This window comes from Columba livia, chromosome 11 (genome assembly GCF_036013475.1).
Source record: "Columba livia isolate bColLiv1 breed racing homer chromosome 11, bColLiv1.pat.W.v2, whole genome shotgun sequence".
In the NCBI taxonomy this organism is placed as follows: Eukaryota; Metazoa; Chordata; class Aves; order Columbiformes; family Columbidae; genus Columba; species Columba livia.
Window position 1 is genome coordinate 15101565 of NC_088612.1, and position 22685 is coordinate 15124249.

General features: G+C 37.5%; 1 protein-coding gene across 7 annotated transcripts in view; it reads right to left on the minus strand.

Moving 5' to 3' along the window:
• The window catches only part of THSD4 (thrombospondin type 1 domain containing 4), a 310710-nt gene that overhangs the window by 88872 nt on the left and 199153 nt on the right, over positions 1-22685 (minus strand). Inside the window, exon 1 of one of the 7 annotated variants that reach the window (XM_065076053.1) lies at positions 9751-10556. The exons of the other annotated variants lie outside the window; for them this stretch is intronic. Within the exon in view, the coding sequence (XP_064932125.1) occupies positions 9751-9822 (72 nt within the window). The 5' untranslated portion in view covers positions 9823-10556. Of the gene's footprint in view, positions 1-9750; positions 10557-22685 lie in introns of those variants that run through there. 7 annotated transcript variants of the gene reach the window in all.

The window sequence follows — 22685 nt, forward strand, 5'->3', positions numbered from 1 at the left end:
AGGGAAGTGCACCTCTATGCAGACATCCCCACAGGCAACCAAACAGAAAATCTCCAGCAAAATTATCTGTTTGGAATAAATATGAACTTACAGAAATTAACTGAGAAAATGTTGTAGGCCTACCTAGATGTCATTGCAATAATCTACACTTTAAAGCTTAACTGCATGTGTATGCTCCAAGTATTTTAAGATAAAAGTAGAATGTGATCAATAATTTGAATTAAAACATTACAAGGCTTATAAAATCTGATAAATGTAATAGTTATTATCAGTATTCCACTTTCATTATACTTCTATTTCGTTTGAATCTTACTAATAAAATTGCTTGTTATTAAGCAGAACACATGTATGAAAAGTTGTTATACTTAATCCCCTCCATACTACCTTACCTTTACCACACAGCCACAGAGCTACATTTGATTGACACTATCTCTTCATATCTGTAAATTTACCAACTCAGTGTGGGTTGTGGTTAGGTTTGTTTGTTTGCTGGGCAGGGCAGAGCTCAATGAGGGATGCAAGTACAAAGTAAGTCATTTCATGAAGGTAGTACTTTATAATACCATGACAGTGACACTAAGGAAACTATTGGACAAATTTACAAAAAAGTTGCATCTTGTTTATTTCCTTTTTTGGGTTAGGCTTTAAATAATTGAGACACATTAAATACCGACATTAATACCAACAGTTTCCAACAAGGCTGACTGTTTTTCAGGTAATTTCCTTACTTTCCTACAGATCCATAGCCAAATCCTCTCAAATCAAACAATGTTTTATGCAAGTGTTCACTTAAATGTTGCCAAGCTGTTTATGATAAAGTAGAAATTACTTCTGACTGGAAGCAGAAGTATTAGCATTTTCTAGCAACATCAGCTTGTTATCCAAGAACAAACCTCTTATCCTTTATAGGGAGATATGTAAGTTCTACACACTTTAACTTGCTTGCTAGGTATTGCCAGCTTTCTCTTCAACAGAGAGGTTGGTCCTGAAACTGAGCAAGAACAGTGCTATAGTGCTGTAAGCAATGAAATTTGTTCTTACAAGTTCTTCAGTGTTTCTCCTTTACTAAAATATAGCTTCACCAGTTCTTTAATGCTAATTTAGCAGCTGGAAACAACTGCAGATCTCATCTGCTCTCAATCACTTCTTAAAATGAATGGTTGCATACATGGCTGGGGCTACACCAACTGCCATTCTTACCAAGGACTAATGGACTTCTGTGCATCACAATACTGACTTCTGACAAAACAGAAAAATGCACTACTTTTTTCCAAGTATCTCCTACTGTTTAAGTACACTGTATCTTGACTTGTAAACAGATATTTACTTATTTCTCTTTCCTAAAATTACCTTCAGGAAAATCAGAAAAGAATTAGACATCTCTTTTCTCACAAGCAGAATCTACCGCAGTGAGAATGACAAAATTAAAATTAGCCTAATGACTCAATGTATCCACTACTAAAGCAAAAAGGATGGACAATAAAAACCCATGCTTAACAAATAACATCTATTATCACCTTTGAAATAGAGTGGTATTTGGGTAGTTTGTTAGGAGAACAAAGAAATCAGAACTGCACTTGATAGATTCCTGGCCTCACTAGGGTTCTCACCAAGATTACAGTTCCTTTAAAGCCTCTTGGTATCAACACAGCTATGTGAAGAGAAGTTACTGCACATAAAAATAATAATCTTTCTAATTTCTTCTGGATAGGTTATTAGAATTATTTATGTTTATTTGAACCCTAAGCACAGTTTTACCTAGTTATTAACCTTTTTAATGTGGTTAGAAATCAATTTCTTCTAATACAAATTAAGCATCATGTATTAATTGTCACTCCTAGCATTTCTCACCCTCCATTTGACAACTAGAAGTGGCAGTCATTCAGAAAGAAAAGGCAGCACACAACCCAGTCTCTGCTAACTTGATCTCACCAGAGATAAGCCTCAGCAGCCACACGACAGCATTAGGTATTTTCTGACTTCCACTATCAGAATGCTCTGCTAGTGGAGTTGCTTATCATTTTGCTTTGCTTTAGCTTTCTTAATTTCCTGGACCATAATAAAGCAGGTGAAGAAATATCTCAATTTCTTACGTTATTTGTAATTATGTGTTTCTTTGGTAATGCGCTGTTCTTCTGAGTGCCACCGTAGCACCAATTACCAGGCATCTCAATAAATGTAACATGTTACTAGCATTTGGTATACGCTCTACCAGGCAGCCCAAGGATAACACTGAATAGTTAACGCATATGCTGTCCTCAGTGTCCCCGTTCCTCCACAGTACCCAGAAAATCTGTGCCTGATACATCAGCAAATACCTAACAAACTTGTCTTCAGCTCAACAGATTTGCTCAAACAACATAATTCTACCATTTCACCAAAGAATTTTCCATTTAATGAGGAAATAAGAAAAGTCATTTGTAGAGTTATTCTGTGTCCTTGTGCTTTTCTAGAGGATATTGGCTCACAGTTAACATCAAAACAGTTGGTGCCCCTGGCTAGAATACTTCACTATCACCTGTTCATTCGAGCACTAAATAAATCTCAGTTTTCAAGTACTTACAAGCAAGAGTCCAGCACGTGTTTCAAATGCTCTATTCATGTACAGATGTTAATATACCCTCCATACATGGAATGTTATCAAATGTGTTTCTGTTGTCTCTGCAGCAGTTACTTAAAACTCATTTCAAAAGTATAGTGAATTTACTACATTAAGAGAGAGAAGAGATATTTCCGTAGAGGGAGTAATTTCTTATGGTAAATGTTAGCTGCTTGAGATTACAAAGCAGCATCCCCACATGTTTTTACTATTGCTTCTATAATTTCAACTTCCAAGGATCAAGAAGGTAATCTTCTATTAAAATACCAAGCTTTCTACTACTGTGTTACCCTTTACCTGTGATGATTTACATATTACCTGGTATCTTTTAAAAAAACAGTTCTAAAAATTTTTTCAATGAAATAAGTGGTTTCTAACTGATGTATTTTAACAACAAAAGGATTTTTTCCTAATTAAATTAAAAAATGTAAAAGGATTTATTCCCACCACGACATTTTGGGAAGAAATCTCATGAAAAATGGAAGCAACCATTATGCTGCAGTCAAAAAGCAGGTACAGTTGGAAAAATTAATTTATTGACTCCTAATTCACCTCACTCCCTGTGTCTGTCAAATAGATGGGAGTGGAAATTTGTCAAAAACTTCTGTCTCTTGATAAAACCTTCTTCACAACCTACATGCTGGGAAAATAATACCTGTAACCCATGAAGAAACAGATTGACAGCTCCAGGCAATCACATACACAGGCAAACCTTTAATTTAATACTCTCTGATGCTCCACTTTCATGTCTTTCATTTAGAAGGGGTCTTTAAAGAGAAGCAACATAGCTGCTGTCAGTGATATAATTGCCATGATGGTGCCTTTGGGTCCTTAAACACACCAGCAGATGATGTTTGATCCCTGCTCTGTTCTTTTGGCAGCAATGAATACTTAAGTGACATGGAAAGAACAACCAAGAAAGCTACAGATCAAGTAAGGATAGGGCTATGCATCACAGATACCAGCCCCCTTCTATCCAATGCCTGCAACCATGAAGTGAAAATTGCCTTTATATTCTTGATCACTGCATAATTCCCTCTGACTGTCGACTCACAGGCTCTGAGCCGCAGCTCAGTGAGCACTGCCAGTGATCCCTCTCTAGCAGTTTACCTGCAGGAAAGCCTGTGGCAAAATTAGAGTCTTGATTTCAAGAGCAGGGCATTTACTTAGTTCCTCAGCACAGCCTCTTTGTGTGCCAGCTCTCATTCCCAGAATGGCCCTGGTGGCAAGAGGCTGGGTAGCTCTATTAATCGGTTTCCTTAAAACGTGTACATCATCCACATACAGCACATAACAGTGCTGCACACAAAACGAAAGATAATCTCAGATGCTGGGAGGCAAAAGAAAAAAAAGTTTTAAGAAGTGATATTACTTAAAGGCAACTACCAGGAGTTTACAAGAACTTCCATTCTTTTAATTAAACATTTTATGAGTCTTGGAACACATTCCTGGGCCCTATTATACATCAGAGCACTTTAAAAAAATTCAGAGCCTTATAACTTTACCATAAAGAGATAGGAAACCAAAGAAGTGTTCTTTAGAAGAAAGATCTCTCTATACAATGGCTGTTCTGATTTAAAAACCATTATAAGGACTTATCTTACTTACTAGATTTTATTCCCCCCTTTTCTGCTGTTTGTGAATGCAGGTACCTTTCAATACATTCTAACATAAACTACCCACCTCCTAAATTCATTGCTCCATTTATATGCTCAGCACATTTGGAACAAATATTAAAACGCTAGGAAATTCAAGATAAACTTGCTGTGCCAGAAGAAAAGGCATTTACATTACAGTGATAAAAATACATTCATTAATATTCAATTTTAAGTGAATTATTAGTTCAAAAAGCAAAGATGGAAAAAATATAAAGAAAGTGAATCGAGAGAACTGATACTGATAATAAAATACAATAAAGAAAGTATTTTGGGAACTGTTAGTTTCTAGGTAAAATAGCATTTCCAGGTGTAAAATTTGCAGTGAATTCTTTAAAACATATGTCTACCTAATATGGAATCCAACAAGTTTCTAGGACAGCTTTCCAGAAAATGGTCTATGAACCATGTCTAAGAAACAAATTAGCTCATCCATCACACGTAACCATTTATTTGGTAATGACTTGAATTAATTTAGCTTAACTATGGTATGACTGAGCATGATGCCATAATTACTGTGGGAATTACTGTAGCCCTCAATCTGTCTTTTAGATGTTTATAGCATGGAACAAGAAATTCAGCTCTGCCTGAACCCGAGCCCAAAGTCAAGAGGCTTTGGATCTGGGCCTGTGATCTGAGACCTATTAAGGAGGTATCCTTACAGGCTTCTGCCAGTACACACCGCTCTGCTAATATTGCAGTCCTGTCTTTCCCACAAGAATAGGCAAGAATACGCAGGATAAGAAGAACTAAAAGCCCCACAAAATCTTGAGAAGAAAACTGGAAGAACATTTATTCCCCCTAATCACAAAGGATGAAAGAATACATTTTGGGTCATTTTGCTAGAATGTAATTAACTTTAAGCAGAACATCCTACTACACCTAGTTTACATCAAAGTTTTTAAAGCAAAATAGGTTTATGTTGCTAATACTGCAGTTGAGACAGACAATAAATCTAGGAAAAGGGGGGCAAGAATGCCAGAGGTCAAATAAACCTGTTCTGTAGTACTTACTTCAACAGCAAAACAGAGCATATTCTTATGATTTGGCCACGTCTGTGGATATTTACTTGACAGGATTATTTTTCAGCTATGGTATGTCTCACTTTCAGATGTTCTACTGGTGATGTCAGCCACATGTAAATTACCATCTGTTTTTTCTAACTCAGAATAGGGTAATTTTAAAGTAAACCCAAGTAACTTTCTTTTATGTATGCTAAATAAATAAATGGTTCAATCCCTCCTTAGTTACCAGTCCACAAAGGGTCTCAAACATTCTCATGCTTCATAAACAGAAGGGTTAAAGGTAATGTTCTATGGGAAAATTTAGTCAAGGTGACATAGCGATTTCTCAGGAGAATCAATGGAAGCCCTATTAACCTTGGCTCGCAGATGGAATAACTCAGGTATAGAGATGAGAAATTACTTTTGTCAGTATGTCAGTAGAAGAAATTATGTTTTCTTATATGCTGGCCCCATGAAAGTCAGTGATCGAAATGCTTGCTTTATTGGGTCATATCATGTGCTCCCTGCCTATAATTGCAGAAGGTGCACTGGTAACTGTAGCCTGGTGGCTGAGCAGATGGAGGTTAACTAGTTCATTTCTCGGCCATGCTAGGATACATGCTAGAAAGCATGATTTGTCAAGCGTATCTAAAAGCTCTTCTTTTTGACAACTGTTTTGAGCTTCTGAATGGTATTTTACCCTTGTGGCCCAGGAATTTTTCTTCCACAGCCCAGTAGAGTACAGAATTAATTCTATTCATATATACACATGTATACACACACGAGAAGCTGTAGAAGGAAAATCACAGCTTGAAGCTTACAGTAAGGATCGGAGGTCTTTAACAAGGTAGAAAAGACAAAAATTAGTTACAGGAGAAATAGTCCAGGTCTAATAGAAACTCTCTTTAGTCTTGTTTGAGACCAAAACAATCTATCTTATTTTTAGGCATGAAATACAACCATTTACCTACAAAGACTATGTTAAAAGTATTCATTTTCACATAACTTATTAGTACACTTTTGGCCAGAAAGGGAACCTTGTCTCTGAGTGCCAAAATGCATATATATCTTCTAAAGTTTGTCATTAATTCCTTTGCCAGTTTTTCAGTCAAACATGCTTTGGACCTGTAAATGTTCTTGCAGTGGTTTTCATTTGTACAGTGGGGATTGTGACACCTGAACCTGTACAGAACTGAATGACCTTTTAAAACACTGACATGTCTGCTTTGCTCCTCTGGTTCCTGTGGCCAAGTGACACGCTGCAGAGAGGACAGCTGCTGCAGAAGGAGACCTCATGACAACAGGGACCTCTGCATTTCTGTGTGTTTTTTCCTGGTCTTGCAACTTGGGACAGCATGTAAACCATATAAAGACTCAAAGTTGCTCGGACTCCCTTGTGCATTTTAGCAGGTAGAAGGTGATGTTTTTACCCTCTGTATGCTCAAATTCCAAAGGGAAGCATTTTATATCTGTGATTAAATAAATGCTGTGTTATAACACAAAATATATTAAAATAACCTTACAGACATTTTAAAGTATATTCTACACTCATGTTAAGTGCTCATATTCAGATATTCTTAATAGTAAATAGTACACATTTTGTCAACTAGAACGATTTTTTTTTTCTAAATGATAATAGAAAACAATAAAATCATATGCTTAGGAAGACTTGAAAATATGTCAATAGGCTGTTCCTCAGGAAGACTCTAGTTGCTCAAAGATTCCTCAAGCCCAATGTGTCTGGTCAAACTAAAGACTTTCACTCTAGAGATGATTCCAAACCACCAGACTAGAAGGGGGAAGAAGGAAACCCTGATTAAGTATTGTTTTGAAATCAGGAGTTCAGGCTTCATGCATTCTGCATAGTATCACACATGTTTACCCTGCTTCATCTTCCTCATAACAGGTTTCCCACCTGATGCCACTTTAGCCTGATCTCTTTCTCACTCCCAGAAGACAGCAGTACAGTCTGGTGGTGACAACAACTGCTCCTGGACACCTCAGACAGAAGGAACCTCAACTCTGACCCTCTAGCAAGGCTGCTCCTGGAAGGAGGTACCAGGTAGAGCTTCCAGCTACAGATGAAGACAGTCATGCTCATTTCCTAAGAAGCACGCAAAAGATATTTTGGTCTTGACCACTGCAAACCTGGTGTAAGCTGCAAAGCTATATAATCTTATTTCCCTCCTGGATGGAAAAGTAATGCAATGCAGTTTCACTGACTTCATGCCAAGTCAATCTTTAACTCACCAACAAATGAAAAGCAGAACATAATTATACACACATTAGAACAAGTGCTAGGCGTTCCGTATGAATTAAAAGGGTAAAAACATAACAGTTGGATTTTTGTAACTGTTTCTCGAACAGTCAAAATTCTGCAGCATTAAAATACAAAGAGCACGAGCTGGCAAGAGAAACATCTTCCCATTGACTTTATAATCTATCACAAACTGACACTTTTATGAGCAGAACTTTTGAAAATACATACCTATAAATCAATTAAAATATTCAGAGAACTAAATAGAACAGCTCAAGAAGCACAAAACTACAATACAGGTTCCTTATAAAAATGGCTTCTCATTTATTTTCCCTGTCTGTCCATCACAGGAAAAATCTTAACGGAGTAATTTCCTAGAGAAATAATATTTATGTAGCCAAGGTTCTGCAGCTGGAGCAGGGAAATGCACAATATTATCGGGTGGTCTCTTACAATACAGGACAAAGAATTACTGTATTAATAATAGTAGACACAGTATATTTTTATTGCATAAATATCAAAATTAGCCATGTTAACATAATAAAGGAGAGAATTTCTCACTACCTACTAAAACCTACAACCTAAGACTCATTGATAAAGTAACAGGCCATTTTTCATATTCTGTCTGCTGTATTAGTTGAAAAACTAAGACCAGTGCAGTTTCAAGTACTTGGCATATGGATCACAGTGCTAAAACATTCCACATTGCACTTTTACTGCAGAAATTCATTTCCAGGTAAAAACACAGCATTGCTTTTATTTTACTTGCTAACGAGGATAATTGGCAGGCAACACTGCTGCTGCTCTAGATTTGTTCTTTATATGGATCTCTGAAGTCCACATGTGCACACAGTGGTGACAGAAATATTTTCCATATGAGCCACCACACATTTTAAGGCTTCTCGGTGTGCACAAGGTGAGTCCATCTATCATTTTCTGTGCTCAATAACAATCATCCAGGAAGTTAAAAACTCAAGTGACAACTAGAGGGCAATGATCAGCTTCCAGTTGCTCTGATCATCAATCCATTTAAATTCCCTGAGTTTCTGCTGAGAACGTTTCCCTGCTTTAATTAGATCAAAGGCAGCACAAGATTTCACGAAAATACATTTTCTTGAACCAAAACTGTTACAACTTTGATTTTTAAAACAGCCTGAAAGCAAAATACAGTTTAGGTCTAGACATATGAGCTACAGAGAGTGTCAACCACACACTGTTCGACAAGGTGTTTTTTCCAGTTCATTTCCACTTTCTTTTACCAGGGAAAGTAATTGCTCTGGACTTTATTAGGCTACTATAAAGTTATGACAGGGCTAAGAAAAGACAAAGCTCTAAAGCAGAATCACTGTTTTCAGAAGATTTACTTCAGGAAGGCATATTATGGAACAAAACTACCCAGTGACTCCTTTAAAATGCATCACTATACATGTCATTTCAGTTAGAGCAAGGCACAATGTGTATCACATGTGTTTTCGGCTAGTAACTTCATTAGATGGAATATTTTGTATCTAATGGTACTAAGCTTGATGAATTATTTCCTAAATGACAAATGAGTAGCAGAAATTTTCTGCTTTCGTATGAAATAAGAACTTGATGAAAAACTGCTCTGATGAGAACAAAAATCTGGAAAACTGCTCTTCGTAAATCAAGTAGCGACTTTTCAGAGCACAGCAAGAACTGTTCTATTCCATTACTTCAGATTTCTCATATTAAGAATGCATAAAGTCCTTCTTTAGTGATATGACATACTTTTTTTTTTTTGTTAAATAAAGACCTTTCTGTCCTACCACATACTAAACATTGCACGTATTTGCCAAAAAGAATGTTAGTAAAATAATGGAGCCTAGAGTTTTTACATATTCACACCCCCAAACTATAGCCTTATAAAAAGTTTTTGTAGAAAATCTGAACAGAACACTACCATCTACTGCTGCAGAGTATTGTATTTCTCTGTATTTTAGTAAAGAAAAATCCACAAATTACAGTCATCTCTCTCAGAAAGTATACTGTATATCAAATCAAAAGAATCTAACTCTCCTTTAGGACCTACAGGCTTTTGTAAAAAACAAAACAAACCTCACAACAAACCCTCAAAACTAACCCAAAACAAAGCAACAGCTTTTTACACATGAAACAAACAGGGCAACAAAAATCATTCACAATCTGTCTTAATAGATAGGAAGAAAACACAACTCTGACAACACGATTTTTGACAAGACATTATACTTTGCTTACCTCACCCCCAGGTCTTGCTAACCCTGCTGTTTGAAAGCAGAGCAACGTTAGTATCAGGTAGCTGACAAACATTATTACCCAAAGTGAGAGCTACCCTGGAGGAGAAAGCCCTCTGCCAAGTACTAACAGCTAGCAGATGCACTTGTGTCTCAGTATCACAGCCCTCAGATCTTCTAGGTCCGACTCCGTCTCCCTCTCCCCCTTTCTAGCGCAGTCCCTGCACGACCAGGAGCTTTGCTCTCGCCACTGCTCTGAAGACAACTGGTAAGTTGATCTCTTCATGTAATGACTTCTCCCTGCTGGGGGAGGGGGCTCAGCCAGCAATGGGCTGGGGGGCTGTAGTTAGTAGAAAGCAAAGAAGGGGAGGGACAGAAATGGTCACTGCCAAGTTATGCATCTGCTGTGATTCATGGAACAAGCTAAAGGGTAACCTTTAAAGCACAAGGAGGTTTGGCAATGCGTTATTGACTTAGGCAGGCATGATTGGAGAAACAGGCTGAAGCCGCTTGCAAAAGATGCCTGTTGATGGTTAGACAGCATGTGCTACTTAAAGGTACAGCACCTCCTTTTACTGAAGACATTTATAAGAAATAAATCATAAATTAAAATCTAATCAGGAAGCAGCCTATGGTTTTACAGTCAGCCCTACATCAGCACATTTCTGCAGCCTGAATGGCCTGATCCTGCCAGGGATTCGGCCAGAATCTCCTGGCCCACAGGGAACCCAACTGTCCATTCTCTCTCAAGAATCTCACAGCTGCTTCCTGCAATGGTCCCATCCGTTAGGATAATCCTGGAGCAGGATAGGGATGTAATCTCTCTTTCATATTATAGCTGAATATATGAAATTTTGATTTATAACAGTCCAACACATCAAATAACCTGCTTTGACTTAAGCAAGCAGAAGTGCAAGTCTTTGAAAATGAAGTATTTTCTATTAGAAAATGGGTAAGACCTATTTTCAAGCAAAGAAGAAAGCAGTATCAAAAGCCTGATACAGAGCTGAACTATTAATATTACATCTCCCAAGCAGACCACTGTGTGTTTGTCCCCAAAATGAGTGAAATTGCAAACAGAGCTATAAAAGTTGGAGGTCTTCCCTTTAGTTGAGTATGCCTGATTGTAACCTCTATGCAATAGAAATTTTCTTACGGTAAACTAAGCAACATAGACATAAAAATACAGGATATAAAAGAAGCTTTGAACCCCAATGAACCATCACTTTCAACAACAGAAGAGAACAACTGTTTTATAACATATACGGGATGTTCCAGTCCTGTACCCCCTTTCCTTCCTTTTCTCATTTTAAGCAACTTCTAGCTTCACTGTTGTCTAGTTAAGTATTTTATCATGGGAATACGAGACATTATGTCTTTCTTAAAGTTCCAACCCCTGAAGTCAAGAAATCATACTATATTCTCATCTTTCATGTAAATACATATTTCTTATGCTTATGGTTGCAGGGGAAATCTCAAAAATATGACCCAAGAATAACCTTGTCTCATATGTCAGACAGTAAACCACATGAACCCAGAATACAGGTACTTTAAAACATATCAAGATTTTAGGAGGTGGGAAGTAAAATTTTTGGTGAAACTGAGAAGCAGACCATTACTATGTATTAGATTTATTTTTGTAATTTGGAAAGCTTTGTAAATACAGCTGAATATGTCAGACTCCTCACCATATTTTTAAACTAGCTTTACCAGCCATTCTTTTCCTCTGCTATGAGAGGTGAAAAGTTGCAAATATTTTCTGTCTTTTAACATTCAAACAATTCTTATCAACTGAAGCCTTTCATGTATTAGAGAGCTTTCACAATTGTAATTAAATACAGTCAAACTCCTAAACCAACATAGAAATATTAGTATTCCAACTGCTGCTTAAAGTCCAAATTCTGCTGTATTTGAATCTGGGTATCTGATTCTCCAACATAGTAGAATCTGAGCTATATTAACTAGACATCCTTGTCACTGCGCATCTACTCTTCCAGGCCTTTCCTTTTACAGACTACTACTATTGTCCAGAAAGACAAATGTCTTCTCCTGCCTAACCAGACTCATTGTGTCTCTTCTACACCTACAGAAAAACCTGTCCTTTTCAGCCTCTCAAATCAGCAGACCACCTATCACAGGTCAGCTTTTGTTTTTCCCCGTGGTTTTACAGCCTTGCAGCGCCCTGATTCTGGCAGCATCACTGCCGACAGCGAGGGCATGCCTGGCGAGAAGCCGCACAGGGCTCCACGGCAAAAAAGCCCCTTCAGCTGACTCCCCTCAGGGGAACGGCACAAGCCTGAGAAGATTTCAAAGGCCAGAGTGAGAGTTTCAGTACGGAGCTCAAGAGTGGCTCTTCTGAATGATCACAGGCAGCTGGCCAGAGAGCTGAAAGAACAGGGACTGACAGCCAAACCTGCAGTTTTTGAAAATTTGACACTATAACCTTAACAGTACTTTCTGACAAAAACAATCCAGAACACTCTACTACTATGTTAATCTCACAAATACAACACCTTCCTTCAAGACTTAAATGAAAAAAGAATTTCCCCCCTTTTTAAGGCAAGCTGAAGGTTTGCAGATTGTACCATTGTGCTGACAGCTAAATGTAGAGCTGCCATTACAGGTACTTTGTACACTGGTTGCCTATGGCAAGGTTTCTGACTGAAAATGTAAAGCCAAATAAACTTAAGGAAATTTTCCATCAAAACTCTGTCAGGGAGCCAACCTGTCCTTCCATATTTTTTTAAATATCTAGATGTACCACAAAAGGAAAAAGGATAGGGAGCAAACTGCCAACTAAACCAGAGTTCAAAACACTTCCAACAAGAGAGCTCCAACTATGATACTTAAAACTACAGTTTCAGTGCTTGAAAAAGTTTAAAAAGAACAAATACACCATTCAGATCTTGCGGGGTGTAGCAGAAACTCCAATGATTAAAGTTGCCTTACGCAGATTGACTTCTGTTTCCAGCTTTGTGAAGAACTGCAGAAAAAGGCAAAGTTAACTAATTTTTTGTGACTAAATATACAGTATAGGCACAAAATTGCCAGTCCTCTCTTTCTTAATGGCAGATAAAAAAAAAAACAAACCTAAAAAATTAGGAGTAACTGTGTTTTTAGTATTCTCTCTGCTAATTATTCCAGAAAGCAGCATATCTTCTGTAAATACTAATAAACCTTATCAAAGTCTATCTGAATATTATTAGGTTTCTGAGCACAGAAAATTGTGCCACATTCCCACTTAATAAGTTGTATAACTAACGATTTCCATATGCATTTCATTTTTCCTCTACAAAAACATACAGGCAGAATTCCCTGAAATCCAGAAGCTGGTGTTCTGTTCTCCATATTATGACAAGAGATCTGTCCATACCTGCTACTATGTTTTCAAGCTTCATCCAACTGAACTGGATGAATTGTGCCTGTTCACAACCACAGCCTTTCTTTACAGCACAGAGTAACTTGAAACTTAACACTATGCCAAACTTGCACTGCTGCAACCAAGACCAGAATTTCTCTCCAAACCTCAACAATCACCACACTAGAGATTACAAAACCAGCAGTGGAATAGGAAAAAAATGAGCTTATGACTGAAGAGCTATATCAGATACAAAGTTCTGCAGTAGCAGATAGAGAAACAAAAATACCTTGCAATACTAAAATTAAAGAAAGGAAATAAAATATCTCTGATTTCAACACAAAAGCATCCCTGCTTTTACACAGAAACATACAAACAAAGCAAAACAATACCACAACTATTTTAGGTATATAACTTAAAAAGAAAATCCGATTTTTTTTTTCTTTCTAAAGCCACAGACAGAAAAAGCCATCAGAATCTTTTTAGGAAAGTTCATCTCTCTTACTCTCAGAACTTAAACTACACAATGGATCTCTAGATAGCATAGTTCTCATTTAAAAAGTACTGACTTTCATCTGTGAACAAATTAGCTGTCAGTCTCAAGAGGGCTGTAAAAATTGATCAGTTTATGAAGTTTGCTTACTACCTACCTCCTGAGGCAATCGCACTTAACTCTCAAACAAGGACAAGTTTGTTAAACTTAGCAAAGGCAAGCAATTTCTCTTCCAGGTCTCTCAGCCTTGCTGTAATTCCATGTGTAACCATGAACAGTATGCTCAGGTAAAATCACTCACAGCCACTTCTTTCTGCAAAAGGTGTATTTGCATAGAAAGTTGACCAAATTCCCTGTACAAAAGTACCAGTAAGAGGAAAACATGAGTCAAACATTTTAAAGACTTTCTATTTCCCACAGCTTTAATGTTTGTAGAACTTAAATCACAAACCCTTAAAGCAAGATAACATGAAGTAAAAGTAGACATTTCAGGCTGAATCACTTCAGAAGGGACCGATGACTTCTGTGACTTTCAAAGTATTAATACATACAAGTGAAAATCAGTCTAATTAACGTTTTGTCGCTTCAGGTGCAATGTCAATGCCACTGAATTTGGGAGGAAATGGGGGGTTGACTGAATATGCACTGGTACTCAGCTGAAGCATGTAAACTGATAAAGTATTTAAAACTAAGATAAAGGCTGAAACAAGTCAGCTGTGTAAGCCATGAGCCTTTTAACTGTTTCTTTAAACAAGTATTTAAAATAGCATCCTGATAATTTGCTTTGGCCAGACATCATTTTCCTGGAATTACTAACAAGAAAAGCAAATTAAGCAGACACTGCATTTCTATTATTACTTAAGGTGTTGTTTATTTATTTCAATGTTCCATGTAAAGGTTTAACGGAGAAGAAAAAAGGCTGAATGTACAAGAAATTTAGTACAAATGATGTAAGAAGTTGATGAATAACAACAGAAAAATGAAATGGAAAAACAGACTGTAATTTGGTTTTATTTAACTGGTCATCTTCCTGACCTAGTGATATACAGGCTACTAACAACAAAAAAAGAACTCAAGTTTAACAGAGAAGGTCTTACATGCTTGACAAGTCACTGGTAAAGATGGCTGCTTTATTCAAAGATGTCAAATAGGTATTTCCAATAATGATCTCATTGCACTGTTTCCAGGAAGCATTACCTTCTGAATTTGTTATTCAGAGATTTTAAGGTTAGAATAAATTACTGCTTTCCTTTAGCCTGAACCACTGAGAGACACTGGCCATAAAACTTCACTCAAAATTTCTCTCTGAGTTTTCTTGATTTTTAAAACCAATGCTTGTGTTTAATTTAACACTTGAAACAGAGAATATTCTTTTGCCACCCTATGGCAATTTAGACTGCAGAAAGAACATATCTTCCTTGCAGAAGAAACGGTGTGCTGAAGAGGATGCATTTAGAAAAATGCCACCTGCTGCCCTGCCTTCTTGTGGTCAGGAAATACTGCAGCTGAATCACAAAGGGATTTCTTTATCCCCATGGAGGCTTTTTCATCCACTTCACTCATTTCTCCATGCCACTGGCCAGACAGAGTGAAGAAAGAGGGCAAGAGATTCCCTCCTATATTCTCCCTTTCATAGTTAAAGCACTTCTCCTTGCTATTGCATCCCTTTTGAAAGAGGCATTCTCATACACTGAATCTAAATTATATCAGCATCTCTATCTTTGTTGGCCAAGAACAGATGAAATAACAATAGGTATAAGAGGGACCAAGAAGGCATATTTCGACTTTTCTACATGCCATGAAACAAACCAAAACCCACACAGCTTGGGAAGGAAGTCAAAGTGTGAGCTGTGTATTAAGTATATGGAGCCCAATGAGAGCAAACCCCAGACACAAAGCAGTTTGGAGGAAACAAGTCCCAGGGCTGCACATGTGTTTCAGTGCACCTCAGCATTTCTTCTTGGTTGAAGTTTTCACTCAAGTATTTCAGATACTAACGATTTTCCAGGTAACCCCCAATGTTTTATTTGTACCCTTTTGCTTGATTTTTTTAATTAAGAAAGCATCTGACTTCACATAATTTCTTGTTCAGAGGAACCTTTAAGGGAATAATTATGCCCATAAAAGAATTCCTTCCAAAACTGAAATACTGACTGGCTACCGGTATATACCACTGCATGTGGCAGAATGCCTTCCACTATTAATTTACATAACAAAGCTAGGGATATTCTTATCTATCTGTATGTCTAATCTGTTTCTGATCTCACTGTACAGTTATGGAAAAGACAAAAGGATGCTGTGGAAAAACGATCTTTAAAGAGTTGTTAATAAATTATTCCATACAGTTGCTTTGTGCCCTAATTCTTTTACTAACCACTTTCCAACTTGCCTTTTAGCTTCTATTCCTGTTTATTTTCCTTTCTCAATGGAACAATCCTCATTTATCCACTTGCTTCTCATCTAAAGTCACTTCAAGTTCTGGATTTTCCTTTGTTTCTCATATTTTTGTTTTCTTTGTTGTGAGGAAATAGAGATATGATCAGATCAGTTTGGAAAGTACACCATGAAAAAAGGTACTGCATCCTGTGGAAATGGCGTTACAAAGTGTCAAAGAGGCATTTGTATATAATTAGGTCAGCCCGGCTTACCTTACATCACTAGAAGTGTGCCAGTTACTTCAGTTAATAGCATGTTAGTCTTCACTATCATCTTCTGTCTCTCCTCTTTCTACCACGGTACTGGCAGTGCATGGTGCTTTTAAGCTACACTGAAATCCTGAAAAGGAAATACGAGCATTTCCTTCCTCTTCTCCCTACTCTTAACTTCTTAAAGCTCAGACTTTTGGTTACAAAGCCAGACTTTACTGGAAATGTCCACCTTCAAAGAACTGAGTATTAACCTCAAATGGATTTATCATCTTGAATCTTTCCTTCAATACTAAATCTATTATCCCTTTCTCTTTTCTGGCATTGCAATGTGATAGAGGGAGAAAAAGACCCTTGGTTGTCACCTGCCCAGGGCTGGGCTAGAATGCATATTTTTCATGGCCATATTCCAGCTTTCTGTATTTTGATGACAGAATTCTGGTTTATATCCCAACTTCTCAAAGCACCTCTTTGCCTCCCCAGACAGCAGTTGCATAGTGCAAGTAGAATAAGACGACATTTATGAGACATTCCTTCCTTTGCCCAACACTACTTTTTGACTTCAAAACAAGTGGACACCATGCTTTGCACTTTTTATTTTAAGAATACCATCCATTTTGTGACAAAACTTTTTCTCTCTGCGTTTGTTAATCAATGCCTTCTGTTTTCCTAACAAGACATGATTTTTAGCACCATATTCTGGTCCTCCTCACACTTAATTTTATTTTCTTACCTATTTTCATAACACATGACCTAACATGTTCCATGCTGTCTTCTACCTCTTACTATACACAAAAAAGTGGTGAAACCAAAAGGAAAATACTTCTTCGATGGACCGTATTTAATCTCTGTATGCATAAAAAGCAGACACGGATTTCTAGAAAATTACCTCTCATCACACTAGTTCCACATAAAGCATTTTGGTCTGTGTTTCATGCTGAAGTGTAGCACGTGAACAGCCATATAAAAATAGAGATGGAAGGAAAAAGCATGCCTTACCCTTCAAAATATTTGAACTGGTTCCTTCACACCTACTATAAAACTGGAAATATACTACTTGGTACCACTGCTATATTTGCATACTTCATGTAAAACAAGAAATGGGACTAGGCCTGTATGTCCTTTAGAAAACATAAATCTCCCTAAAAACATTAAATAATAATTATAAATTACACAAATAATGCATGTCTATACCTGTTGAAAGTAAGCCTACTCCTAGAGAAAACATTCCAAGTATAAATTTGAATCATGGTATTTTCAAATTTTTTACTTCTTCATGAGTGATAAAGGCTGATACTTCTAACTCTACACGTAGGAAATATTTTAAAGATACAATAAGGAAAGAGGTGAGGCCTCTGGGTCATGTAAGTATACTTACTATTTCATAAGGAAAACAAATAAACAGAGTTCTTGGCAAAAAAGCACCAAACTGCATGATCTAACAGGCCATGACCTACACTGGGAATCCTCCTATGAAATCAGAATTATAAAGGAGAGTCTTTTTTCAGGTCCAAAACTACAACACATTAAAACTAGATCTCAGCACTAACACACATTTTCCCAAGTGTCCAGCTGACAAATGACAACTACATCAAACATGCCATCATAAAAACAACTGAATAAGCTGTCTCCATGAGAAAACTAACCAGTTAGGATTGTGAATGTAATCATAATTTTCAGTTTTGCTTGGAAATGTTCTTGAAACTCATTCAGAGGAGGAAGCCCTTTTAGAACATCTTTTCATGCATATACTTGACCTGTCCTGTTTTTTTCTACATTGGTAGAAATCTCAAAGCCATAATGATGTTCTTTTAGACTGGGGAAAACAGATCTAGAAAGAAATTTGAAAATCATTGTGAGTCCTCCTCAAGAATGGATCAACTATAGCACACACTAGTCCAATGTGCAGGCAGGAAATGTGTAAAAAATACTGTGGTAAAACCTACATTTGCAAATTAGCATCATCTCCTGCCAACTAAGGATGAAAACAAAGCTCTTCAAAAGCTAGCCAACATTTTTCATGCTTACTATTTAACTAAAGCAGTAAAACAGTATCAGTCAACCTTCAAAACCCCTGTCAGGGAGCAGTGACAGCTGGCTGCACCCTAAAGAGATGAGGATGCAGTTGTCAAGCACGGGTAGCAAGGCCTTCACTGGCTAGGACTCCATTCCACTGCCACCATGAGACGGAGCAGTGCAGATCAGAATCACCAAACAAGTCTGTGGTGACAAGGCAAGTCCAACAGACAGTCAGAAGTTGGTCCTTGCATCAGGGAGCAAATCAGCAGCGTGCACAGCCAGGCGCACACACGGCTCAGGCAGTGTTGCAGAGATGCTGCCAAGGTAGCACCAGCAGGGACCGAGGGCCCAGGGCTGAATTCTACTGGGGCTACTGGTCCCATGAACAGAGACGTGGGGTGAGGCCTGCCAGGGTGAGGCTGGTTAGCATAATAGGGGCCCTGAAAGTCTGTGCCTATGCCAAAAATCACATTTCTAATCATGTGTATACAGGGCTAGTAGAAACCAAGTAAGGAAGAGGATAAGAGACTGTATCAGGCAGCACGCAAAGAGTCTTGAAATAGAGGTAACCTTGAGAAAGGAGCCAGTATTGCACACATTACACACACTGTTTAGGGGACAGGACTAAGTTCAGCATTCCTCCCAACAAAGAAAAATAAATCTCAGACCAGGAGTCATACAGCTGGAGCACCAGAGCCAAGGACAGCTCTGTAGCACAGGCACCTCTGTTCTCTGATGTCACAGGGGTACTGAACCAGAGCTTACTTCAGATCCAAAAGAAGAATAAAGGATAAAAAAATCTTGGAAGACTTGTATTGATGATCAAATTGTATTTTCTGTAGCATATGGAAATACAGGCTTCTCTTCTGACAGGAAAATGAAAATAGCTGTGTTCTGCCAAAGGAAATGTATATACTTGGCTGAAGACTTGCAGCACTGATCAAAACACACTGGATTAAGCACTCATCCTGAAATCAAATACAGGAAGAAAGAGGAAGATTTCCAAAGCCAGACAACCCAGATACCTGAAGTGAGCAGAGAGAACTCATCTCATTGTAATGTAACTTACACTTCGGGCAGCAACCACATCCCAACTTCTCCCATTTAGTTACAAAACTCCTGAGCCAAAGATGCAATTATTCCTTACCAAAGTCTCTTCATGTTCTCTTTGATGTCACCTTCCTAATTCAACCCCTTATCCAGTAAGACCATCTGATCTAAGCATATTATAGCATACAACCTGCCCTTAGTTGCACTGCAAATTAAAATAATTAACACTAGTTAGGTCAAAATCTACCCTGTTGATAAACTAAATGCTCACTCTTCATCATTGAAGTCCATGTCAGGTCAAGAACTCACAGCACCAACAGGTCAATTACACTGCTGGTGCAAATTAGGTACAAATTAGAAGCATAGCTTGAGTGAAAAAACAAGGCTTCTCTTTCTCTGCAGATATATACCATATAAAAATGAATGAACTCTTTTAATTAAAAAGAAAATGTGTACCTTTACTCTCTTCATGAAAATAAAATTCTGAGGAAATCTGATTGTTTACATAATAGATTTTTTGATAGTTTATCTTATAAATGTGCTTGGTTTTAAAGCAATCCCATTAAGCACACATTGCCCATTAGAAGCAAATTAACTATCAGTGTATGTGGAGTTTTCCAGCTGCCTGGACTCTGGAAAGTGGTTCCACATGCTTCAAAGTCTGGGAAGCACATAGGTAGAGCAGATACCTGGACTTCGCTCTGTTTTTCTAGGCATCTTGCAACCACACATGCCATTTACAAAGAGAAAGTGGGCAATTCTTGTGCATGGTTGATTTCTGCAGCACAGGAAATTGGAAACGTAAATAATAAAGCTACAGGTTATGTTAAATCTTAAGCCACATGTCTTGTATATGAATTCTGAAAATTTAACAAGGATCTTAAAATAATTATGCATTCTTCTGTCTCAAATATTTCATTTACTATAGGATCAGCAACTCACAAAACTGATAAATCCTTGTATGAACAGCTGATAAGCCTCTGAGTACCCAGAGCATGTCCAGTGTAATTACCCTGAAATGTGTCCTCCTGAAAGAGACAACTGAAACAAGTTCAGTCAGTACTGTCGAATTTTCTCATGGGACAAATGGCATGCCTAAATTCAGAAACAGTTTTCTACTATATAAGGAGGAAAGTCAGGCGCAAAATGAGTGCATGAAATAATTCAATATTCTGAAAACATTTTTTAATGTTTGTTAGCATGGCACTTTATTTTTAAGCAGTTATTTACAATTATTAGCTACACAGCTTAAACTATGGTATACAGTGTAAAATCTCAATATAATGGCACAAAATCTGGAAATACTGTTTGCTGATAACGAGTTGTAAATACATCTGAGTACTAAGAACAACAACAAATAAAGGAACTTAAGAGGCCACATAGAACAAAGAAAGTGAGAAAACATTCTCTACGTATGTTTTAAAAGATGCAAATGGTGCCGATTACTTTATCCCCATACTCAGACTGTCTACATGGGTTAAAGCTAGCAATAACACCAGTTCTAATCTTAAAGGTCCGCAGAGAGACATAAAACTTGACTGTTTGAGAAATCTGGTTGTAAAAGCACATCTGTGCAGCCAACACCATCACACGGCTGGAAAACAATCAGAACTGCAACAAAAAGCAAGTGAACAAAACCACAGAAAATTCCTCCAGTGTGGAAGGAAGATTTCCTCCTGAAGATTTCCTGCACAGTTCCAAGCCTTTTCAATACAGTAACTTCATATTTATATGGATTGTGCCTTAAATAATTTCCAGCCAATGTTTCAGGGAAGACTTCCTCACAATGAACTATTTCTCAATGAATATATCACTTGATATTTATATACAGCCCCACACACTAGCTCATGTTCAATGACACAAATAACAGTATTCACCAGTTAGCTTTCTTCCTAGTCTAGCAGCATTATAACCCTGCTGTTCCATTGGTAGCATGCTTAGTTTAGACTTAGACTTGCCTTTTTCATATGTGTTTCGCAAACCAACTATCACAGCTGTTTCATATACACTGTCAAGCACAAGCATCCAAAACAGCTGCAAAATTAAAAACTAAAAAACATCTTCTCTCCCATTTTTAAGTTTTCTTTTGTTTGCTCATTTGGAGTTCTTGGGGATTTTGTTTAGTTTGCTCATTTCACTGTGCATATTACTGTAAGAAAAGAGTGTCACATAACAGCCAACAGTCGAGAAAGTTGGAGAGGCATTTCTCAAGGCGCCAAAAGGACACAACTGTCCTACAATCCAGACCTCCAGGCTATCCCAACAGAGCTAAGACAACTTCCAGTAGTTAACAGTGAACTTCCCAAGAGAACTCATGAACTTGATCAGAACACATAGATTTATAGTGTCCCAGTCTAATGGTCCAAATTGTTAGTGATAGGAATTTGTCCAAGTTACTTTACCTCAAGATGAATGATCAGTTACTCAGAATCACAAAAACACACTAGCCAGATGCACATTACAATCATGCTCCAATAGGAAAGAAAATGGCATCTTAATTCATAATACATAAGGATCTGCTGATCAATCCAATTGCTGATGACCTAAAGCAGATATTTCTACAGATATTTCAAACTTCACCTCATCAGACAGAAGCAATTCCAGAAAAAAACACATCTCAAAAAAAAGACTGTTATTTTGCTCTCTTCAACTGAGAAAATTTCTGATACCCAGAGGCCTGCACATTAGCAAGTAAGCCTGTGGTATAACACAGAACTGAATTTTCTTTTAAATAGTCTCCTAAATTCAAAGGTTAGCAGTCAAGCCAACAAGGCATCATTCATGCCGGCAGTCTGTCCAATAATTTAAGAAATAATTACTCAAAGATATATAGCAACCCAATGGCACGAGCTGGTGCAGGACGGTAAGCTATTCTGCTGATGTATTTGGAAACCACCTGAAACGGAGAGCTTGCCATGACACTAGACAGCTCCATGAAGAATGCTATTTATTATTAATACTCGCCAGCTGGAAAAAGTGTACACAGATACTACAAATGGGCAAACAAAAAGAGAACACCCATTTCTACACTGGCAGTTTTGTCTATGTAAGTTTGTCATTACTACTTTTCGAAGTAAGTTCACAATTAAGTAAGGTCATCTTACCCCTTTCCAAGGAAATACATCAAATAAAGTGTAATGCTAAGGTTTTCAGCTATGTTCTTTACCCACACACAATAAGAAATACTGAAATAATGTTTTGAACTGTTAGGTGTAGAATCTCTTCCTTTTTGTGTCCTCAGGCCTGCAAAGTAAGTGAGAGTTTTATATTTAACCAGAAAAGGTGGGACTGGCTGGAGATTGTTTGCTTCTCTTTCAATCTCAGTAAACATTTCTTTTGTTTTTAAAGTACCACAGACAAATTTTTCTCTCCTT